This window comes from Manacus vitellinus, unplaced genomic scaffold (genome assembly GCF_001715985.3).
Source record: "Manacus vitellinus isolate BGI_N305 unplaced genomic scaffold, ASM171598v3 scaffold_35_pilon, whole genome shotgun sequence".
Classification (NCBI taxonomy): domain Eukaryota; kingdom Metazoa; phylum Chordata; class Aves; order Passeriformes; family Pipridae; genus Manacus; species Manacus vitellinus.
In genome coordinates this window covers 301,969-326,405 of record NW_021940498.1, presented here as the reverse complement: position 1 = coordinate 326,405, position 24,437 = coordinate 301,969, and the positions used below count along the sequence as shown (strand labels likewise).

Sequence of the window (24,437 nt, the reverse complement as noted above, 5' to 3'; positions counted from 1 at the left end):
ATCCAGCTTGTAACATTTCAGAATCACAGTAAGTGGTATTGCAAAATGTCATGTTTAAATGCTGCTAGGGGCTCCTGTAGTACCTCAGAAATATCAGAAACAATTTTGACATTAATTTATCGTAATACAAAAACTAATCTGTTGGGATGTTATGTTCATATCTGCTAGGCACAGTTATATTTTGTAGCTTAGGTGTCTCATACTATAAAAGCTGAGTTTGTAAGATTAAGTTGTCACTTGATCATTTAAGAAACTTGAAGAAAGAACATTTTAAATACTTATCATACTATTATCTCTCTTTCTGCCAAAGGAAATCCCTGTTGTTACTTCTAAGACATGAATGGTGTTATGTGAGAAATCATTATTTTACAAAATAGTGAATACCTATGCAGGCTCAGCAAAGTGCTGGCTTTCAGGAGTACTGGCGAATTTATGCTTACAAAAGCTATTTCTTTTATGGAGTATAGCAGTTGATGTTTCTGAAGATGTAACTACAATGAAAATAGAGTGCCCTCTTTGAAGTTTCCTATTAGTAAGATAAGAATTGGATTTACACAATTCTTAAACATTCAAAGTTAAGTGGTTAAGAAATGTCTTAGATAAATGTATGCTTTATAACTTGGCAAGCCTTCAGATTCTTACTGAAACATTGTGGGTATTGTAACTCGTAGTAATGATAAAGACATTAAGACAAATTTCAATTTGCTATGGACATATATATTGTATAATTCATTAGTCTTTTATTCCTAAAATCGTAAGATTGATAAAGAGAGACTCAGGAATAGATCCACAGAGGTGTCTGACATCTTAGTACCTGTCTGGATTTGAATACTATTGATCTGATTCTGGTAACTCAGCAAGAAAGTGACAGATTAAGATATTTCATTTCAAAAGTTAGCAGCTGAGATGGTTTCCAGGCTAGCAGTCTTTCTTTCAAAGTGTCTGTTACTTCTTAAGATTTCCCCTTCTTTAAGCTGTCTTGATTCCAGGAGCCACAGCATTCTCTAAAATAACTTCTCCTTTGTTTTCTTCCCAAGCAATCAGTCACAAACTGTTTCCTGTAAATTAAAAGAACTTTTGTCAGCGTGACCTTATTTGCTGCAGCACATACACAACTTTGCCTCAGCAATCAATTTTCTTCCACGTCCACACTTACGACTGGCACTAGGGTTTACATTTTCCTTTGTTGGGAGAAGGACTTGGAAGAAGAGAGAAAAATAGGAGACAGCAATCGAAGTCTGCATTTTATATTTGATTTCATATTAGCCATGTAAACATAAACCTAGATTTTTAAAGATTGAATGTAACTTTAAATGTAAATTTTCAAAAGTAGACATTAAGTGTCTTATTCAGAATGTTACAGATTAACTTTAAACATATTCAGAGGAAGTGAAAAATTTATTACATGCTTACTGATCCTTTCTTAAAATTGGAAATGCTTCTTTGTATGTAAATCAACTAATTATTTATTGGTCTGGAAATGTTCGTGAAGGTAGGAAATGTCCCCATTTTGGTTTTATAATATCTTTGGCTTGCTTGGTGCCTTTGGCTAGCTAGGCTAAAACTTTGAAGTAGTCAACCTTGTACTATCAGGTAGCAGACTGAAAGCACCAAAATGCAGATATCATCAGGGTATTGGGTTATTTACTGGTGTCCTTTTCTCCCTATACCAGCTCCAGCATTACAGGCTTTTAAACCTGGAGCTGGAAGCCTTGGTTGTGGAAATCTGAAGAGAGCAACTTTCTTCAGACAACTTGACTCTAAACACAATGGCATCTCAGATCTCCAGCTTTAAAATGGAGGTGATAACAATACCCCCCTCCAGCTTGCAAACTTTGGGGGAAAAAATATTAATTCACACTTGGAAAAAATATTCAGCCGTGGTGTCTGCAAATTTACTGGTTTTGAAGAAGTCTGATTCCTAATCAGCATTCAGTGTCTACATACATCCAACAGTTTGTACTTCAGTTGCTTGTTGACTGTGCTATCATCTGTTCTCTGCACTGGGAGAACACTCGGATAGGGCCATGGAATTAATGACTTAAGATGTGCCTGGGAAGTTGTAATAAGATCAGTTGTGCAGCTTCACTTCCACAGTTTCCGAGGTTTCAAGTTTGTGGCTTTGTGACCATAAGACTGTACAGGAGGTTTTTTTACTTGCAAGGGTTTTTGGTTGGGAGTGGTGTGGGGGGGTGTCATATCATAACTGTGTATTATTCGTTGCTGTTGCCTAAACTAAATGGCCACAAGGTTTGTTGAAGGAGCCTGTATCTGGCTGCACTTGTTTCACTGAGGCTCAGGCAGCAGTCTGTACTGTTTTCAATGCTTGTTCATTATCACTTTATTACTCTTGTCTCTGGATGCCTGCAAAGCATAAAGACAGAGAGGAATCAGACTTACAAGGGATGGTTCTCATCCCCTCAAAAGTGATTCCTGAGAATATCAGAGGGACGAAAGCGAAACTCTGCGTTTTCACCCCTTCAGACTTTCTGCTTTTCTCCCCTCCCCGCCTGCCCCTTCCACGCTATAATTCCATCTCCTCCCCCCCCCCAGCAGCAGCTGTAGCTCAGCTCCGCCGGGCCCCTGGAAGCTCCCCCCGGAGGAACCTCCCTGACCTCCGCGGGGCTCCAGCCCCAGCTGCAGCCGTCGGGGGCTCTTCCAAGCCCAGGCTCTCCCCGGGGCTGAGCGCTGCATGAGACACCCACCGAGGGTTTTACCGAGTGTCCTTGCAATGCGAGATCCGGCTCTGTTTTCCTCAGATATCTGTTTTCAGGCTGTTGTGTTGTTTGGTTGGTTTGGTTTGGTTTGGTTTGGTTTGGTTTTTTTTCCCGGTGATGGAAATGCAAAAGAAATCGATTGTTTCCTTGAAAGAAGCCACAGACTGGATGAAGTGGGTGCGCTCTCTGCTCCCTCTCTTTTCTCCAAAGAGCTTAAACAAGATCGTAAGAGAAACTTCCCCACCACCTTGCAGCTTCCTCTAACACGGTGACCTTGAAGCAGCTAAGGGAAGCCTTTGTGAACACGGTTTTCACAAAGATGTATCCTAAACTTTGCCTTGTTTTCTGCTGACAGAACCTGAACCCTGAAGCATTTGAAAAAAAATGTTAGTGGTCTTTAGGCTTGGTTGGGGAAAATTTTTGCAGTTGGGAGAGTTTTTAAATGAAGAAAATATATAAAAAGATCCTTGCAAAGGTTGAACTTTCTAAATACACATCAAATGAAAGAATAACTGTTCAAATTGGCCTCCAAATGAAGGAGAGATGATTATTTGAGCTGTTTAGTTGAAAAATGAAAACCAGTTGCACAAGAAAGAATAGTTATGTTTGGTAAGGGGAAGGTCAAAGAAAAATACCAACACTTTTAAAACAGAAGTTTTAAAAGACATATTGTGTTGATAGGGTAATAGTTGGTATGTTGTGCTGTGTTTTGATCAAGTACTAGTTTATCTACTCTATACATTTCTTCACAGATTGAAGCCAACTGCACAAAGTGCAGCACACCCTTTCTCCCCTTAGAAGAAAGATAATTTTTCTTTCTTTCATTGATCATCTTTCTTCAAAACAGACAAATATTATGGTGAGAATCATGTTCCCTGCTCTCTACTTTTCACTGAGAGCAATAAGCAAAACACTGTAAGTTGCCTGTGAAATCAGATGTGTGCAGAAATAGAATATTTTTCCCTCACCTCATCTTCAGATACTGGTAGGCTGAAGAAACTGTATTCTCAGATACCTATTTCACATTGTTCTCTGACTGAACAAAGTTTCACAAGCAGCCCAGAACCCCTGAGTTTTGTGTAAAAGTGGCACTCAACATGTAAAAGATCCTCAGCTGATACAATTCTGTTGAAGTCCCTTTCAGTTCCTAGCAATCTACTACTTCCAGAGATCACCTAGTGCATATTACATGATATTTCCTGGTCTGATTATATGAATGTGTCCTATAATTTAAGAACAGCAAATCCATTGTGTGATAATCATTCTTAACTGCGATTTCAAACATTTATCATTGAAATGTTTTTTCTCTAAAATTAATATAGTTACTTTCACCTTGGTTGGATGATGTATATAAGAATGAACACAAAAGAGAATCAATATAGTCATTAACTGACTTGCCCATAGGTTATGATAAATGAGGGGCCAGCTTAAATTCGACTAAATTTTCTTTGATACTATATCATCAGAAAACTCTTCATGTGCCCGTAGCATTTCTTATCAAGTGAATTTTTTTCTAGTTACGAATAGCCTATATTTTCAATTATAAGAATCCAAATAGTGGAATTGGTGTCAGTCATTCATATTTACAAAATATGGAATTTCTGTCCATGTTACAAATTCAGGTTATGAAATATATGTTGATAAATTCAGCTGAGCGGGATGAGGAAGGGCTTGGAGGTGTTTTACTCTAGTCTGAGTTTCCACAGAATAGGGTTTCTGCTATCACAGAGTCAGCATCTTTTGGATATCTTGCTCTAGTGTTTCCTATTCCCTTACTAATCTTAACTAACATCTTAAATAAAGATGGAAGGAGTCTCAAAGCTATGTCTGAACCAATGGGTGTGAGATGCAGTTACATTTTGTCTACATATTAGGACAAGAGTTTGCTGTACACCAAATTCTGTCTTTTTGGTTGTCTTGAGAAAGATACCTCTAGTGGGAGGCTTCAAGGAGAGCAAGGAAGGTTTTGTCTAGGACTTTGACTGGGATGACTGAGGGGGCAGGACCCTGAGACATGCTCAGCCTGAATCTAGTCAAACATAATTATGTTCAAGTTTCAAGCTGATGAGAAAAGCCTTAACAGTAGCTTACCTAGGGAGCCTCCTTAGGCATGAGTGCCAATCAGTGTAAAACTAGTTAACATTCAGCCAATGCTTATGGAAAACTTTATTTATTTATTTCAGTTTCTTACCTGGTTTTCTTTCATCACTGAATATAAAACTTTATATATGTTGTATGTGTCAGTGGATACTTTTCTGAGACTACATGCATTTTTAAAATCATAGCCATTTGCTGTAACCATTTAGAAATATAAAAACTATAAGGAAAACATCTTAGATTTCTTTTAATTATATTCCTTCTGGTGATTAATGTTTCCAGTTTTATTGCTCAGTGTTTTGTAACTAAGAAAAAGTTCTAAAATATTTAACAGTTTTAGGAGGCCTTCCTGAGGTACATTTGAAATAGTCTTTACCTCAGATGTAAGCTCTTTTTCAATGGCTTGCTTAATGCTGCAGTTGTATTCAGTTTTGAGCACTTTTGTACACTTACAGCTTATTTATCTTCAATGTTATACTTTCAAGATTGTATCACAATTCCTTCATCACTCTACAGCTGTAGAACAACAGCAACACAAGATGTGGTAGAGTTAGATAAACTGTAAAGCTTGAGCAATGGGAATGATGTGGTAGGTTCAGTAGTTTCTTTTCTTTTAAATTCCCTCACTCTCTTCTGAGGTTTTCTTTTTCTATTTAAAATATAAAATTGTTGTAATAAAACAATACCATTCTGTGTTGTTTTACTTTCTAACTAGTGTTCAGTGTCAGATCAGTCTCTAGCTGGATGTGTTATTTGATCCAATGTGTTACTCTCTTTTTTTCGTATCTAGCGCCTTCTGAAATTACAGTGTTTTTCCAGGAATTTTCTGTAGTCTGGCCTCCTAGAATGAAATATGATTAATTGCCTTCAATGTGCTAAATATGCTTTTCTTTCTTTAGGTGGTTTTTGTATTGTATTTGTGGTTTTGTATCGTTCTCTTGTCTCCTTTTCCCGTGATCTTTCATACCTATATTCCCACCAAAATGAATAAAAGAAACTCAAAGCCTGCAAAAACATTAGACGACATCCCATTTTGTCCTGTTGTGCGGTAGGAGTTTACTTTGCTATTTGAAATGATCTTGGATATGCCTAGAAATACTTAGTGTCACAATATGCTGAAGTTCCAAACTAGCAAACATTTAGGCACGGCATGCAGTCTTTTAAATTTAACAGTAGTAATGGTGAGTATCGCTGAGTTGTGAACCACCGGGCCGTGCGCTCTTATCAGCAGCCTGTGGGAGCATGCAGTGCTCAGATGGAAGCCAGGGCATCATCTTCCCTGCTGGAATTCCAGTGCTGGGCAGCAGTCACCGTAGCCACGCAGGGATAAAGCCTCTCCTTCTGATTTTATGCAGTTTGACATGTTTAAATTTGCCGAGGATCTCTGCTAGAGGTGCTCGAGGGCCCCAACAATATGGAACCAATCACGCTGGAAACATGTGATATGTATAATGTTGCTTCAGAAGTATTTTTTATTTCCTGCCCAAAGCAGCTGCACCAACACATTAAATGAAGGTAGGACAAACAAACAATCAGGGCTTGCTAAAGAAATTTTTCGGTTTTTTTTCAGGCTGTCACTCTTGCAGTGTTGTACTTTAGGGCAGAGGTATTAAAGCTGTGACCCAGTCAGCAATGACACACTTGGGAAACTTTCTACACGTAAATCTGACACGATGAATTTTTAGTCATCTGTGCTTCCATTTTCAGTTCATTGCTGTCGTGATAAATGAGTACCTTATTATGAGCAGTCTAATTTCCTGGTCTCTAGCACTATGGGTTTTCTGGTTTTGCTTTTTAGGGGTGGCATAGCTGTTTTCTTCTATTTGCCATTTAGTTGTTCTGGATTTAGCAATGCAGACACTGAAGCTTCTGATAAGGCTATGTTTGTTGGGCAGTTTTCTCAAAGGTCTGGTTGGTTTTGGACCACAGATATGTGGTTTGGTCCATCTTTACCACTGTGCTATCATGTTATCCATCAAAATTTTGATGTGGCTGCTTTTGTTATTTGCACTGGCATTGTTCTCATTTTTAAAACATATAATTTTTCAGTGTCCATACCTTATTGCTCTGGGCTTTGTGCTTCCAGTTACAGCTCTAATTATTTCAGGGGTTCCTGTGGATCTATTGAAGGTCCTATTTTGTTTCAAAATTACTGCCTCTAGCTAGTAATTCCTACACTCAATGTACACAATATTACAAATTGACAATATTTACAGAAATCTGTAGATCCTTGTAAACCCAAGTACCCCTTGCTGTGTTGTATGATTTCTTATCTGGTATTAATTTTGCAGAGCTGAATTTTGACAAGATAGAAGAGTTATTGATTGTTCCCCTCCTTGGCTATTTAATTTCATCATTGTTCTATTTTGTCTGCAGTTTAAGTTCATAAACTTGGAGTAATTTTTGACCTTGTGCTTTCTTTTGAGGCTGACATTAATCACAGTGAGAAATGAGATTCCCAGCTGGAAGATGCTAAAGAACCATTAGGAACTATTAAATTAACTTACCACTGTTTTATGAATCTTTCCCGGTTTAGACTGAGAATTATTAAGTTGATTGGGACATATGTGTATGTTTCATTATGAGCTAGATAGTAATTGCTAATTCTTTATTTGTGGCTCTTTCTCCCATTTCCCTGAAGTATTCACAGCTGTGCTAACAGAACCCTGCATACAGTCAATGGGAGCATTTTGCTGCTTTAACAAGAAAGGGCTTCAGCCTAATATCAAATTTTCCAGGCAAATGCTTACACGCTCCATCATTTGTTTTCTTAAGGATATGTTTTTGAGCAGTGAGTAGTCAGCTCAGGTAAACAAAGCAAGGAGGAACACCTGTTGTACAACTTCTCTTCTCTCTGAGGCACAAACTCAAAAACCTCCTTTGTAGATTACATTTCATTACGCCCCACAAAAGCAGTAGCTCTTCGGAAGAGCTTTACAAAGAGAACTCCTGTGATCTGGTAACAAAAGACAAAGATTTTCCTGAAGTCCTTAACTCTACTTAGTATGAATAAAAGAAGATATTCTTCAGATTAAAAAAAAAAAAAAAATTGGGTTGCAAGTGAGAATCATTTAATACATTTGGAAGGTGAAGAGGAAACGGAATTCTGGACAGACTTGACTTACTACCACTTTACATGGATATGTATTTGTGATTTGATGATGCTTGTAACTTACTGTAAATTTATTCTTGGAGAGAAGTACTGATTGACATGGTATGTTTTTCAACTCCATGTCTTTTTACAAGTCAGTGTGAATATTTGTTTACCTTCAAAGTCACCTTTTCACTTCATTTCAAAATCACCCCTGTGCATTACCTACCAAATAACTTTCATGGTAGGCCACAAAGATTTTAATTGTAAACTGCAACAGGGTTAAACCTTCATTTTTTTAATCCTTGAATCACCCCATAGGCTACAGCATGCTTTTGCTTTGTGCTGAGGACAGGTTAAACACAATGTAAGTGGTTTTAGGTATGAAAGGATGGGAACCTTTACAGCCTGTCCTGTCTGCTTGTTTCTCTCTCATAGCCAAAGGGCTGGGACTGTGGGAGGCAAAAAGAAAGGGAAAACAGAGAAGAGCAACAACCAGACACATTTCCTGGAGAAATCCGTGTGCTGAGGGTATCAGTAATCACAGTGTGACCGAAATCACTGTTAGAAGGTAGGGAACGTGTTGGCAACAGCAAAATGGTTCAAAATGTTGCACTTCTAAAAGGAGGAGGAGGCAACCCAACCCAGAACAGCTAGAAATGTAGCTAGGAGTGTCTTCTGAACAAAAGGACCTGTGATTCTTGTGGTATCAGAGAGTGACTTCCTTGCTTAAATATCTGGTTTTTTAAGCTGACTTAATGTGCCAGTGCAGTCCCTTGCTGGACAGTGTATTAGGGCAATTATGTCTATTATTTCTATAAACAAGCATTGACATACATTGATTTAATATTATTCTTTGTGCTGAGCTCTGCAGATAGACTAGTAAAATGTAAATGACACAGCTGTGTTGCAGATATATCTTTGACAACTCAGAAGATGACTTTGCACATACAGAAAAGCAAGGGAATGAGGAAGGACTTTCTCAGCTCTTGAATTGTGTACATCCCCTTCAATATTCATTTTTCTGGCAGTTTTAATTTTAAATCATGTCACTGTAAGGCTGCTGGTGTGTTGAATTAGTTCCTGCATTTTCTTTGTTAGTCATTAATGAGGGAAATTCATCACCTTCCTAAAGTTCACCACTCAGCTGAATAAAATAAGGGATAATTAAGCATCGTAGATTTTTTGCTGTGTTCTATCTCTACAGTAAACAAAAAATGAACCCAGTTTTTTGCTACTATTTTGGGGGCAGCTACTTGTAAAGCAGCTGCATAATTCAGCCTCAAAACCTACTTGTAGGGCTGAAATCGCAGGAGCAGCAGCACCAGGGGTTAATGCCTGGAGGACTGGGTGTAGTCTCAGAGAGTTTATTAAAATAGTTAGGGGATTATTGCAAGAAGTCCAGTGGAATTGGAGGATTGCATGGGAAGGTTGCATAACCAGTTCTTCAACTGTACATGGTATTAGTTGCTATTATTTAAATGCCTTGATAGTAGTTCCCACCGTAATCTGAACTTTCTTGAGAAATGTGTAAGTTTACTTGGAAGAAAAGAAAACGAGATCTTTTAAGAGAGAGGAAATTCCCTACAGTAAGGTAAAATTCAGAGTTTGCACTGAAAAGAAAATACAAAATACCGATAAGAAATCTATGTCAGGTAGGTCTTATGCATGTGCCATATTGAACACAGTCAAGATGACCGGTGAGCACTTCAGAACAAGTCATTTATTTTTGTATTTTCTGGAGAAAAGTTGCTTGTTACCTCAGAGAAGAAAATTCTGTTATAAATCTTGTTGTCCCTCCTTTGAAAATGCCTTCTTGTCCTTAATTAATCATAGTGCCTTACACAGGCTAGTGATGGGTCTCTTATCTACCCCTGCAACTAAAGCAGCTGGGGCCACCACCTGTTAACTCACTTCCAGCACCATTTAATTAGCCTGAGTGGCTGTTACCTTCGGGTTTATCTGGCAGGGAAAGAAATGAGAGCAGATGCAGAGCAGGAGAGATCTACAAGGGACAGCCCAAGGAGCGCAAGGAAGAGCTGGGAGAAGTCAGGGTGTGAGGGCAGGTGGATAGAAGGAGCATCAAAGTCTTACAGTGCATGTTTATGTGCCCTCTGATAAATACCAAGTTTTGAGAATTGAAGTGTTCAGTCAGTGATGTTGCTGTGTAATTACATCCACGTGGCTTCCTGCACGAGCGAGTCCACCTAAGACTTCGGCTTTAGAATTTGAAGTCAAGTGTTGCCATTTAAAAAAAAAAAAGGGAACAAAAATAACAACAAACCCAACAATCACAGTTATACTACTCATTTGCTGGGTCTGTGTCGAAGTTGCTAACACCTTGATTTTCTACCTACTTGATAAATAAAGAAATTAATTAGAAAGATACGACAAGGTTGTTTACGGCTTTCGCATAACTCAAAGTCCTCACTCATTTACTGTTTTTTGAGTTAAAGACTGTTATTGAATGGATTGTGAAAATAAAGGAAAGGAAGGGTGTTTAAATAGCACCCACTACTGAGGTTTTGTCAGGATTTCAGTCATATGCACTGTTCTTTGAAGACAGAGTAAAAAATTTCAAATCATTAAATAAAAAATTTCTACTTCCTTGTTTTAGAACAATCCATTTCTATGGGTGTTTTTGACACCATAAACTGTTCTTTTCTAGTAGAAAAATGTCTTTTGTGTGTAATGAATAACATTTCTGTGCCTGTCCATGTGTACCTTTTATTTTTAGAATACTAATTGAATTACTAGAACATACTTTTACAAGCCATTAATAAAAAAAAGCATTCTTTTGGATTTTTTTGTTATTTACTTGTGCCAGTCCCTCAGATTAAGGACATTATGTGAAAGCAAATTCTTACCTTTTCCCCTTAGCTTAAATCTTTCTTAACTTTTAAAATGAGGCAGCTGAGCTGCGTAAATTTTTAATGAAGGACTTCTTATTACTTGTGGAGACTCTTAGCTGATGAAAATGGTCATAACTCCCTGAAGTTATCCAATTTAAACAAGTTAGCAGACTGACTGTGAAAGTCTCTGTAAAGGTGATCTATTAAGTCTTTTGAAAAATAATAGAATATTTCCTTTGAGATGATATGAAACATTAGTAAGGCTATTCATCAGATTAACCAGCTTTATGCTACATAGGCTTCTGATATGGAGCTGTGAGTGTTTACCAAGCTGTGATAGTCCTAAGGGTGACCTAATTATTCCCAACTCTGTACATGGGTTTTTCCTTTTTGTTCCACATCTGAAGAATAGGTCTACATTCTTAAAAGCTTGTCTGTATTTTTCTAAATAAGTATGTAATTTTAGATAGTACTTCCCTGTACAAAAATTACTTCTGACAGATATATTAATTTGACTTTTAGCCTTAGTTCTCCTTTAGGTACTATCCTTACTTATACTCTGATGGCATAATGAATAACCAAATGAAGAAACAGAATTAAACCAAATATTCCTTAAGACATATTATAGTGTATTTCTACTGTAACTCCAATGAAAACCCAGAATAAATCAAAATAATGAAAAAAGCCCTGGCTACTAATTTAGTTCCTCATCTTAGGTTTAGGTTTGATGCAGTCCCAGTTGGGCTTTTTTTTTGATGTCTCTTCCTGAATTTGTCTAGATCACTCGAAAGGAATCGATGGGAATTGATCCAATTTGTAGAACACAATTCTAATATTGATAGTAGTTTATATTCATTTGCTTCACCCTAATCTTTTATTAATGCTCATTTGCAAAATGCTGTTCATGCTGTTTCCTCCCAGTTTTGTACCCCCGTGCTGATGGTGATAATGAAATTTTGAGAAACATAACAAGAAATAATGGAGTTATAGATTTTGGAATTAAATAAGGTAACAGTTACTATTTTCATAGTCAGACATTTCTCAGTAGATGACTTGAATTTCAGGTAAATAATGACCAGTGTAGAAACTCAGATACATGAGATTCCTACAGCAGTAAGAAGTTATGTCTGTTTGGCTCTTTTCAATTTTTCTTTGTGTCCACCAGGAGGATAGGCCAGGGCATCAATACTGAATCATTTGGGGACTTTTAAGGATGCATCATCAATAAAACCTGTCATGCAGACATATCTCCTGGTTCAAAAGAAGTGATAACCGATGGCATCACTTGCTGTTACCAGAGGGGAAAAAATTCACTGGTGACTTTTCTGTGAATAGCAGAGCCGTGGTTAAAAGCATGTTTAATACAATTTTTGGGGTTAGGGTTGCACAACACACTTGAATGTAAGTAGCTGCAAAAATAAGTGTGTCTGTCTGGTCTGAGGAGCTAGGAGAATGAGTAACAATACTAAATACTTAGTATTTGGATTTTCTCATTAATTTGGAGAGTTTAAAGATACATAAATTAAAGCATGAGTGGTGTTTAGTAGCTCCTGATGCAGTCCAACAAAGTGGAATAACTTAGAGATTTCAGTAGAAATTTTATTGGAAAAGGCTCTCCACATTCATGTAAATCTTCGGTGCTCTCCTACTGCCATTGGACCCCCTAAATTTGTTCAGAATCTGTATGATTATGCAAAATCCTCTTTCTGCTTTGAACGTGTCATCTGTGCTCGGGCTGACTAAGCCTGAAAAAGTTCCACCAAAAAGCTGGATCACTCAGTACTGGTTAAACTTGGCACTCTCTTACCAAGTCAAAGTAGATGTTCACTGGGTTTTTTTAATGCCTTGAGGTACTTGCCCAACTTAATGAGTGGTGGCTCTGGAAACTTCTGTGGCAAGAAGGAGTTAGATATTTTTCATCACACTGAGGGGGTTTGCCCTCTCAAATGAGGCATCTTTCAAATGCTTCTGTGAAAGAAAAGTGTAGTAGCAATTGTTAAGAGGTGGTGGTTTGCTCCTTATTTTCTCATCAGTAGTCAAGGCTTCACTTTTCAACTTCCTCTTCCAAAATAAACTCATTTGGCAAAAGGGGAGGGCAACTCCATTTGACTTCTTCCTGAAGTTTTGTATAGTTACAGGTAAAGTAATTTTTTGTTGAATTTAAAATTGGATTTTGTTTTGTAGAGGTTGGGGGTTTTTTTAGTGTTGTTTTTTGGGCGTGTTTGGATGTTTTTGTTGTTTGGGTTTTTTTTCCATAATGACAAAACCAATTACTTCCTAGGCTCTTTTTAAAGCTTAAGGGTTTTTTTTTTCTAGTGAAAATACTCTTTTTTTTTTTCTTTAGAGCAGCTAAGAGATGAGAGACCTTGGTTTGAATTCTTCTTGTCATCAAGATGTCCAGCCATATTAGAGAGCTATTTTGAGGGACATCTCTCTCTCTGTCACTTCTGTGGAACCTCATACAGAGTGATTACGGCATTTCTTTGAGGGGTGAGGCACCAAGTTCAGCCTCTGCTTTGAATCAGACTGAGCTGTAAATTTTTCAAACATCAGGTGAATTGTTCCTGGTTTTATAGTTTGTTTGCTTCACATTTTCTGGCATGGCAACTAGTTCAAAAAGTGTAATGATGTAAAACCTTTCGTTATGTTTTGGAAAGCCAAGTTGAAAGTTGCCTGATTCTACAGCACTGTAGGCAAAGAAATATGTCATGTCTTAACATTCAGGCCTTTAACCACCCATTCAGCAGAGTGCCTTACACAGTGAAATGTGCCATCTAAGTCAATAGTACTTACTTCTGTTAAGTTTTAGCAGGGACCCCCAAGCAAAGCTGGAACTTGTGACAGAGTAGAAATTAAATTCTACACAGCACAGAGGGCAACAGTACAAAATGTAGGACTTGGGTGGAGACTTATTACTCAGTGACATGGGTAGAATTCACCCACAGCAAGAACTGAACTTCAGTCATCATCATTAGGGAATCATTTTCAGCCAGAGATCATAATTTAACATTAGTTGAATATCATTTTCCATATCAGGTGGAAAAGTAGCATTTCTCGAAGGAGAGAGTGAATAAAGTCTGTGTAGTTTTAGATTGCAAATAACAAGTGCACTGTCACTAAGAGATATCATGTAAATACCAGTAGTGTTAAAAAGAGACTAATGCCCTCATTTCCCTTCACTGAGGGGTTTCAAGTCAAGATATTAATGCCAAAGTAACTGCAAGTAGTTGTAGGCTGGTTTTTAAAGCTGCTGCTTTCGTGTCCTGTTTGCTTTATTGAATGCAGAGCATTTCTGAACTGGAAACTGTTCCCGATTAAACTTCTAAATGAGCTTTGCTAAAGGGCATTAGCACTGGTTGTTTTGTGAGGAGGGTGGCCCATTGCTCAGAATACCATGTCTGAGGGACTATCTTGGGTAAAAAAGTTCAATTTGTTATGCAATTATATTTTGCAGATGACACCAGACATTACAGTGACACATGGAACACTTCCAGTAGCTTTCAGTGCCTCTTCTTCCTCCTTCATCATTATGAGTAGTATCTGGCTAAATCTCTGAGAAGGCAATCAATCTTTCAAAATGATGATCAGCAGGTTCATTGGCTGAAATCTCGGTCTGGGATTTCTGTAGTCAATTATAAACATTTTGCCTAAAAAAAGTAGGCGCAGCCTCTGCCATTTAATTTCGTAAAAAGTCCCATCCTTCTGTCCTTTAGTGCTGTAATTTAAAACTTTGACCCAATCAACCCTTGAATGCAAATGAGAGAGCAATCTGGAGAATCAGAGTGTTGATTCAGTCACTCTACAGCCATTTTCAGAGCAGATTTTAAAGATGTACGTGACATTGGCCATTAGTGAGCCAGCAAAGATGAATGGGCCAATAAATGACCATATTTCACTTCTTTCATCTGCCAAGATGAAACATCATCTTGGCGTTTGGCCGGTTTTCTGTTGTTTGGTCTTTTATTTTCTTAATTTGCACGACACTATTTTGAAAGGCATGCTATCAATTCTTTAATTGACTTTTTCAAAGAAATATTTTTTGCCAATAAGTCCCCTTGAGTGGATTGGTCTTGAGGATTTTGGTTTTCTTTATGTTTTTCTTTTGCAATTCTTTAAAAATATTTTGATTTGTAAGGATGTTGTCTCTGTAAGATTGTTTAAAAAACAAATGGAGAAAATGAATGTTTGGCATCACATTTTAAAAATAAGATTGACTGAGCTAGAAAATTAGGCATCTAGAAAAAAAATTAAAATCTCCTTATTTTTTTTTCTATTTTAGTTTCCTACATAGTTGCTTTAGGTGTTTTGTGAAAGTTCAGAACGATTTTTAGCAGCACGTGGATTTTATTGTAAAGGAACAGTTACTTTCAGTCATTACAGAAGTCCAGAATATGTCTGTGTGGGAGAGCAAAATGTATTTTTCCTATTCAAGGTCTTTACAATAATTAATAAATTATCTGACACCTGTCAACAGAGCAAAAGAAATAAGCAGCCTATTGTTGTGGTAGTGATATCATTGCAAAGAGATTTGCTTCTTGCAGTTTTTTTCTGAACAAAATGTTAATGTTTCTTTTTAGGTATTATCTGTTGGACAGTGCACTATCAAAAGTAAATAAAAGAGGATTTAAGTTTAATAAACAGTTTTACATTAAAAGCAAAAATATGTAGTCATGTTGACGACAAATTCCTTTGGGTTGTGTTGTTTTGTTTTCAGAGCAAGTGGGATTTTCTTTTTTTTCTTTTTTTTTGCTTTGAATGATTTAGTTCATTATTATGAGTTATCTTCGGGGTGCTTTGTGGTGTTTTGATCAGCAGTTTATCTTGGGGTCTTAAAACGTGTTCATTTATGTGTTTAGCTGACCAGCTGCCTTCCCTTTTTTTTGTTGTTGTTTTTCTATGTGACATTAAAATGGAGTGTTTCCTTGCAATCATCTTTGAAGTGAGAAAATGCATCTTGCTCCTTGTACAGCTAAACTGTTGCCTTTTCATGGAGGGGCTCTACCCCTTTCCCCTGCCCCATCTCCCCAAAGAGAGGTAGAGCAGCCCCCCTCCTGCTTGCCAAGACACAGCCACCACCCCCACCCCCCTCCGCCTCCTCCCCACAAAGAGGTGAAGTCCCCTGAGTCTGTAATTGCCAGGAGATGAAGCGATGATGGGGAGTGATCACAGTCAATAGCTTTGATTAACAATAAGGTGGAAAATTAGCAATGCTAGCATTCAGCTCCCCTGCCCGCCCGGCCCCATATGCTCCCCGCAGCCTGCGCTGGCTGGTGAGCAGGGTGGCCACTGTGCCTGGCGGGGTGCAGAGGGACACTTGGAGTGGGCAGAGGGGGACGGCAGGGCAGCATTTTGGGGACCCCCGGGCGATGCTCCCGGACGCCTTTCCCTGGGCTCCCCCACGCAGGCGGGGGAAGGACGAGGTGTGCCGTGCGCTGGCACTGTGGCTCTTGCTGTCATGTGTGGATTTAATTGTGTCTGGACGTGTTGTGATCAAAATGGCAACTACTGTTACTCCTGTGACCCCATCAGCAGCTCTGGTGTTGTTTCCGACAGACTCCGAAGACCTAGAGAGGGGGAACGACAGCGGGACACCACTCCCCACCTCTGATAATGGCGACAATTCCCTGGGCTACACAGGTAGAGTGCACCTTTCCAAAATATTCCTGACTGCCTACTTCTGACACTTTCCACCTACATCTGCCATTACCACCTGTACACATTTCTTTAATCATCTTTGCTAGCTGGCTATCTTTCACCATCACCTTAGAAGTTCAACATTGTTAATATTGTTGGGAAATATTGTTGTGCCTTTTAACTAACCAAGATGACTGTCCTTGTGCGTGTCAGTACTTTTCAATTATTTAAACGTTTAAAGTAAATTTCTCTTGTTGAAACAATGCACCCATTATTTTCCTTTGAACTGTATATATTAGTGCATGAGGCAATATATCTTCTCAGAGAAATTTTTTCCAAAGACCACAGGGATTTTTCCATGAGTTTTTTTTAGGGCATTTTTTTGCTTTGTTTCTGTTGTAAACAAAAGTAAAATATATTGCAGCAGGAAAGAAAATCCAAGTGAGACTAAACTGTGATTGGATAAAAATCTGTTTCGTTGACTTCTGCTTTGCATAAACTAGAGAAACATGTCTCTAGGCCAAATAAGAAAAGCCACCATACGGAGTGATGCAGCAGTGATCTCTGAGGGACCCAATTCTGTAACTCCTCTGCAGACTGAAATGTTACCCAGCTCCAGGAGTCCCGCTACTGACCACAGCCTGGGCTCAGCTGCAGAGTCCTGGGTCTTCATGAACTACTGAAGGTCCAGTGTGAATCAGATATTCATAGCTAAGACAGTCTTACAGGGCACAAGAAGAGGATTGGCAGGTGTAAGAGAGAGGGAGCAATTTCTTGTCTATTCATAAAACTTCAGGTCTCTTATATGCCACTTAGAATGATTGCAGCTTTCATCACCTGCCTCTCACAATCATCTCTGCATGTGGTTTAAAACCTCAGTACATAATTCTATTCCAGTTTAAAATACTTTTTTTTTTTTTTCTGAAAAGGTAAAAAAGCAAAGCAATGCAAATTTCCCCTCAGTCAAGATGCTTTCTTAGGAAAACATAGCACGAACTCTGCTCCATGTGGATTATTTAGACTTTTCTACCTTCTGGATATTCCTATTAATTTTTTTTCTAAATTCTCTCCTCCACTCTCCAAGTTTGGCACGTGTACATCCACTGATGCATATGGGGTCATCATATTGACAGAATATAGCTTAAGGAATGCTTTTTTATTCCTTTAAGTTAGATTTTTGCTCTCAGGAAACAGAGCTGGGAATCACGATCCCTAGGTCTTGTGTTTTTAACAGCCACTAATATACCTGGGACCACAAGTCATTCCTTTGTTAATAAAGTGGCTTAGTTTTACCTAGAGATGAGCAATAAGTTCTCCTCCAGGCCCCTTGCCCATTCCTGGCTTGCAGCTGGTCCTCGACTGGCAGATCCCCGCACCCAACAGCCTCACACCTGCCCACGAGGAAGGAGAGGAGGCCCTCCATGTGCCCTCCAAAAGCCCCCTTAGCCACAAGAGGAATGTGGATAAGACTTTAGAGGGAGACCTCCTAATTTTTTCCTGTGTTTCGGAGCAGGGCTGGAGGCTTGGCACAGGACCTCCCGTGGCAAGGGCACTGGGTGGGCAATGGTGGGCAGAGGGCGCAGGGGCTGCAGGCAGTGCTGCTCCACAACAGAGATTTTGTCATTCCCCCCCCTTGCAGGGCCATTTTTAAGGCATATAAGGCAGTAGTAGCTCCCCTCTGAGCATGGGGACATGGGAGGATAACCCGAGCAGAGCGCAGACCCTTCTGCATGTGTCTGCCCATGAGGATCCTTCACCCTCATCAAGGTGCACGTGAGCATCTGGGCGCTGCATCCAAAGAAAGGCCTCTGTGGGGTGTTGCAGCTGTTTAACCTGCCTCTCAGAGACTAATGGGGTCATTTGAGAGGGCTGACAAAATCAAACCTGGTCTAGTAGTCCCCCAGAGGCTGCGGTTCTTAACTCTAGGCCATATTTTAATAGGCGTTTTCCGAGCCAGCACGAAAGTCAGGACCAAGTTAGAGGGAAGCACAAGCTGAATAAAAATTAAAACCTAGAGGATGGCTGGTTCTTTTTAATTGGAGATTTTGTACCTCTATTTGAGTGAGCACTGAATGAAGGAAAGACCAAGTTCTTCATATATAAAGATTTAATGATCCAGTATTTTTTCTCCACTATGTAACAGTAATCAGTTGCACTATGGGTGTATACCTTAGTTTATATGGAAAAGCCATGTGGTATTTATTAAAATTAGTCCAACAGATTTCTGTAGTAATCAGTAAGGTTGTTTAAAAATAACATTAATTGTAATACAATCTTTTAGGTAAAGTTACATTTTTTTTTCTAATTAGGGGCCTAATATGGAATTCCCGGATTTTACAGAAGTATTCTTAGATCACTTTTGTCTTCTCTCTTACCTATAGAATTCCTTTTTCCAAATGGAAAACCATTCCAGGAGATTGTTTGTACGGAAAATTCTCTGATTCATTCCTAAAATCACTCAGATTAAGTCCAGGATGTCTGTTCCCATGGGCAAAAATAATCAGCAGTTTATTTTTTAATTGTGTGTTTATCTTCAGGTAGTGTCGAACGGACAAAACCCAAACAAGCTCATAACTGCTGTCATACTATATGATCACACATTGTTACTCATACAGAGAGCAGTGATGTAGGACACATCTTCCTTCCAGTTCCATGGAAGTTAATCTGTGAGGTATATAAGCAAAGCATTTACTTGTATGGGAAGTTTCAGGATTAAAGATTATAAATTTTTCCTACATCTCTTTCTTTCCCTGTATGTTTTTCACGGTGAATATATGCAGGAGTTTCATACTGTTCTTAAGTGGACGTATGTGACTTGTTGGGAGTGTTTCGGGGTGCTCTCCTAAAGCCCCCTTTATCAGAATTATTTATTCTCCTAAATCAGGAGAATTTTGACTATCCCATTCGGTTTCGTTGTCTCCATCGTGGATATGAGCCCTTAACTGCAGAAGTAACCATATACCAAACAGTAAACACATCGATTTCAGGGGGAAAAGGAGGAGATGCTAAACCAAACTGTTTCAAGTTTGGAGTTGTTGATAAATTTCAAGACTTCTATTACAGGAAAATTATGAACTTCTATTTGACTTTTCATGATTCTTATTATGTCATAGGACTGAACTCTGGATTATTATTTTTTTTTATTACCCCTAATCAATGCAGTAAACTGGCATCTTATAGATGTTGCACTTTTTCTAAATCATAAGGGTCTTATTGTCAAAATAATTATTACTATTTATTAACTGTAGATCCAACTGGAGAGGCTTTATATGCATCTATATTAAAGATGATCACTTTCAAAGAGTATTTGTAATAGATACAAATAGAGACTGACTAAATAACAAATCAAGAAAGGAAGTTCAGCCACTGAGGATTGTTCCATATGCATGACACTGATATTAGACTGAAGGAGTTTAAAGGACGGGTTTCTCTTGCATATTTAATACCCGAAAAATTCTATAACAAAAAAACATATAAGAGCTGATGTGACCATGTAGGCATCATTTTAAACATGCTTAATCCAGCTACATCTGTAGCTAGATTGATCCATCAAAGGATTTAAGGTTAAAAAAGCCACAAAAACTTTTAACTGTAACTCTGTCAGTTTAAAGAAATGATCCACAAAGATTTCCTTTTCTACATCTTCACAAAAGACCATTCACAGTGTCAAGGCTAGAATGGAAAATAATTGCATAGTTAATATGTGTTATAGCAAAAATCTAAATAGCTTTCTTAACTATGTGCATAAAGAACAGGCTAAATCACAATGATAAAAGCTGATGATTTAGATTACTTTGTGTTGTATTTACTTTGTCCTAAGGAAGACATCCAAAGCAGTTTCCTGAAGTGCTGTATAACTATGCTTGTTTCTCTTTCTAAAACTTTAAGTGGACTTTAGAGACTAGAAGTGCTACAGATACCTAAAAACAATTGCAAGTAATTCCACCTCTCCATCGATTTAGATCTATGTGTTCAGATGAGAATCACTTGACAGGAATGTGCACCTGAGAATACAAAAAAAAAAAAAAAAAGGAAAGGCAAAGGAAGGCAGTGGAATGGAAGATGCAAGTAGGAATTCAGTTCTTTGTCAGGTTTAGGCTGTGGAGATGTCAGACCAAGCCTATTGTTTAGACAGCTATTTTGGAGGGTAAAGAAGCCCTAAAATCTAAGTCCTGGAGAAGAGTATAGGGACAAACAGAGAAAGAAGGGAATTGAGGAAAATATCTAAGAGAGTTCTTGCTGTATATCAGAGGAGAAATATGGAAAATCATCCTAGTTAAGACACTGGAGATAGAGAATTTGGCAAAAAAAGGTCATAGAAGGAAGAACCTTAAATAAAATCCCGGTTTCCAAGAGAAAGGCTTGTGATTAGTTGCCAAATGGAGCAGATGATGTGTTGAGTGCTGTTCTCTAGTGCTGAAGGAGCTTTGAGAGCCACAACCCTGTAGCATGGAGTGAGGAAACCTGAAGATCATAGGATAAAACTGTCTTGACTGAAGCTACTAAGAACACTTTTCTGGTTAATATTTACCCGTTAGAGCAGATTTTCAAGAAAATACTAAAGTAGTTAATATTTCCACATCAGATTTCACATGTGGTTTGCCAGCCTGAATAGTAAAGTAAATGTTCACTCTTAGCTAATGGGCCTCTTTTTTTCCTCCCCAAAATAGTGCAAGGGCAGTAAGTGTTAAGTATGAGCCTCAGCTATTTTCCACATAATCAATGGCTGCAGAGTAATCTCTAAGATTGCATTGTGCTGTGCTATTGAAGTGTGTGCATGCATGATATCCCAGGAAGTAGCACATTTCCTGTTAAATCAACTGTGACATAAATATTGGGGATCATTTAACAGATCACAGAGTATCACTTGTGCTACAGAAACCAGAATGATGGCTTGTTAAATTAACACTCTATATTCAAACATTTGCAGGCAAGGATCACTACTCCTCATTAAGTAGATTCATGACTTTTTAAAGGGATATTTCCAAATACTTTTTTTTTTCCCTAGTTTTCTCAAATGACTCTTCCAGCATGCAAAGTTTCCCACCTGTGAGCTGAAGTTAGTCTTCAATTTTTTTGCTCCTGATCTTAATAATGAAAATATTGTGGTGATGTTCTTTTCTATGATAGGGGATGCCCTCCCTTTTTCTCACATTACTTTTGTTTTTTGCTACTATGTAGTTTTACTACTATGTTTTTTACTACTCTGTCTCCTCTGTGATCAGGGGAATTGTTTGTAGAGGATCACTGCTTGTCCCATGTCAAATAGAACAGCTTGCCTTCAGTGAACATTTCAAGATATCAAGAGGAAATCTCTCTTCATTTCATGGCCATTTCTGAGACATTTCTTCCTTAAACCCAGTAATTTTACACAGGTTATGCTATGCATTATCAAGTGATTGTTTTGAAAAGTGGTAGTTCAGAAAACACATTCAAGAAAATACTTCTTTGGCATCAAAGGTAAAAATCTACACTAACAGTGTGAGAAATGGAGTATTTTTATTTCTTTTTTAAGATTAGTAAAGATAGTAAATGTGCATACAAATTTTGTGGCTGAGAGGAAGAGGGGAGAGGAGAAAAAGCTATAATATGCAACAGGATGACAAGAATGTTGGAAAGAAAATTTGCTATTTCTTCTAAATTACTATCTTTTGTTTAAGGATTAGTTAGAAAGAATGAGCAATATTGGGGAAAAGCACATGACAAACAGCAGTTTGGTTAATGGGGTGCAAAAAGTGCTGGATGAAGATTTAGGTTGCAGAGTGTGGATCTCTGATTTGGAGCAGGCTGACATTTCTGATGCGAAGCAGGTAGCTAGAGATCTCCAAAAACCAAAAATATCTTATTCCCATTCAAGAATCCTGGGTAAACTGTTAACATGTCTTATATTGCATTGAGTTCATCATGCCAACAACCTGTAGAGCAAAACAAACACTTGTCTGCACAGCAGAACCAAGAGACATCTGACAGAGCTGAACAAATCACTAGATCAGAGAGCAGCCACATTAATTTATTTGAAGTTACAGAATCCTCGTTGCTAGTGGTAATACACAGTAGACTTCAGCTTGACTTTTACATCTCAGGATACATGCAAAGCTTGCAGTTAAGACCTTTTTCTGTAGTCTTTCTCTTTTTTAAAACTTACCAGCTGAGCAAGTGCGCTCTTGAGTCACTGGGAGAATGAACAAAGAGCCCCATGATACCAATTTTACAAAGTTACTTCTTAGAGTACATCTGCACTCTAAATCCAGGAACAGATGGATACTGTTATGCTTATTTAAAAAAGAAGAAAGAAAGAGAAAAAAAAAATCCCCTGCTCCTGTCTGTCAGCAATCTCTCTGTTCCCCATGTCAATCTAAACTGTCAGAAAGGTCCTTTCAGTTTTGTGCTTCTCTTTGCAAGCATTCTTCTGACACAAATACTGAGGATTTGTTCTTAATATGTATTAAAATATAGATGTAAATATAACACCAATCAATAGAATTGCCTGTCAATGATAGCAATGTTCAGGCAATAATAATTTAAGTAAAACTTATAGAAGCAATATTGGAACTCCCACTTACATAAATCTTGCACTGTCATTTTTTATGAAAAAGTTCATAGAAAATCTCCTCCTGCAGTTAATGTTATACTTCAAGGCAGAGCTTTTATTAAAATGGGAAGCAATGGGAAAATCCCAAGTTTCTTAACTTGGTTAGTGAGTTTTCTTGTAGCCATCAGACCAATTCACAGCGACACCCATCCCCTCCTCTCCCATCCCCCACCAAAAAAAAGGGGAAAAAAAGCCACAATATTGTGTGAAGAGTTTGTCTAACAATTACTTTAATAGTAGTAAATGCCCCTATATAGCTGAGAATTGGTCTAAACAACTGTATTTCAGGAAGATGAATTTTAACTTGAGAAGGTGTAGGAAAGGGCTTTTAAAATAATCAGGGAATAGAAAACTTATTTTGACAGAGGCCTGAATGAAAGGGAGATGTGACTGCCATTTGTTGTCAGCCTTCTTTTTTTTTAGAGAACTAATAGAAGAAAAAAGTTACCTACAGAGTGTGTTGACTATTCAACTTGAAGAAATTCAGTTATTGACAAATAGCCTATCTTCAAACAGTGCTCAAAATGTGTGCTTATATAATGGATGATTCTAAGCTTTTATTCATATGTTACCACTTCACAATAGATTAAGCAGTTATAAAATGGGCTCTGGGTAATTTAGGATAGAAATTTAGGATGTTATACTGCAGCAGGTTCTAGAGAAGTTTTCAGACAGGACTTTGAAATCTCTTTTCCAAAGATTTAAATTTGTGATAGGCTGTGATAGGCCATTCATGCTAGATTTGATTCCCCAGGGTGAGCATTTTAATCTTGAGTTCACGTGTTCCTAATTAATCGTGAGACAAGTGAAATCAAAACAAAATGTGTTCGCAGCATTTTATACTCTCTCTTTTCCATTTGGGCTGTCACAGACAGGAACCCCTGGAGTTGATGAGAGGCTTTCTGCTGAGGGCCTCCTAGCAAGAGCAAAGACAGAGCAAATTACCCTCAGACACTGCTGTCAGTTCAGTGAATTAAGTATGCAAAGCAATTTGTGAAGATGTTCAGAAGTGCAAATTTCTGCCAGTAGGTCAAAAGATTATGGATTATCACAGGATGAGCAAGGTAAGAGGAGATCACCCCCCATCTTCATCAGGGTGTGTTATACAAGTGAGTCTTTGGTTTTAGCCTGGCAAATTGTTTTATTTAAAGAAGCAGGAAGTTAGTAATGCACACGGTTACATTAAATACTTAGCTGTGAAATGCACTGTATAGATGACAACACTCATTTATTGTGTCTACAATAATTCACTTTCCTGAGTAGCACTGAAAAATAAAAATGTTGAAATGTATTTTCTATAATTTAGGTATTAACATTGCTGATAATTTTTCAAAATAATTACCATGTAGGATCATGGATTTACAGGCTAATTCAGGTTGGAAGCAATGATTGGAGGTCTCTAGTCCAGCTTGCTGAAGAAACAGGGTTGGATATGAGGTCAGACCAGGCTGCTG

General features: G+C 38.1%; 1 protein-coding gene across 1 annotated transcript in view; it reads left to right on the top strand.

Moving 5' to 3' along the window:
- Nucleotides 1-24,437, top strand: part of ROBO1 (roundabout guidance receptor 1) — a gene marked incomplete at its 3' end in the record, with an annotated part of 647,376 nt that overhangs the window by 322,475 nt on the left and 300,464 nt on the right. The window contains exon 3 of the mRNA XM_029961508.1: nt 16,311-16,394. Coding sequence (XP_029817368.1) covers nt 16,311-16,394 — 84 coding nt within the window. The remainder of the gene's footprint in view (nt 1-16,310; nt 16,395-24,437) is intronic.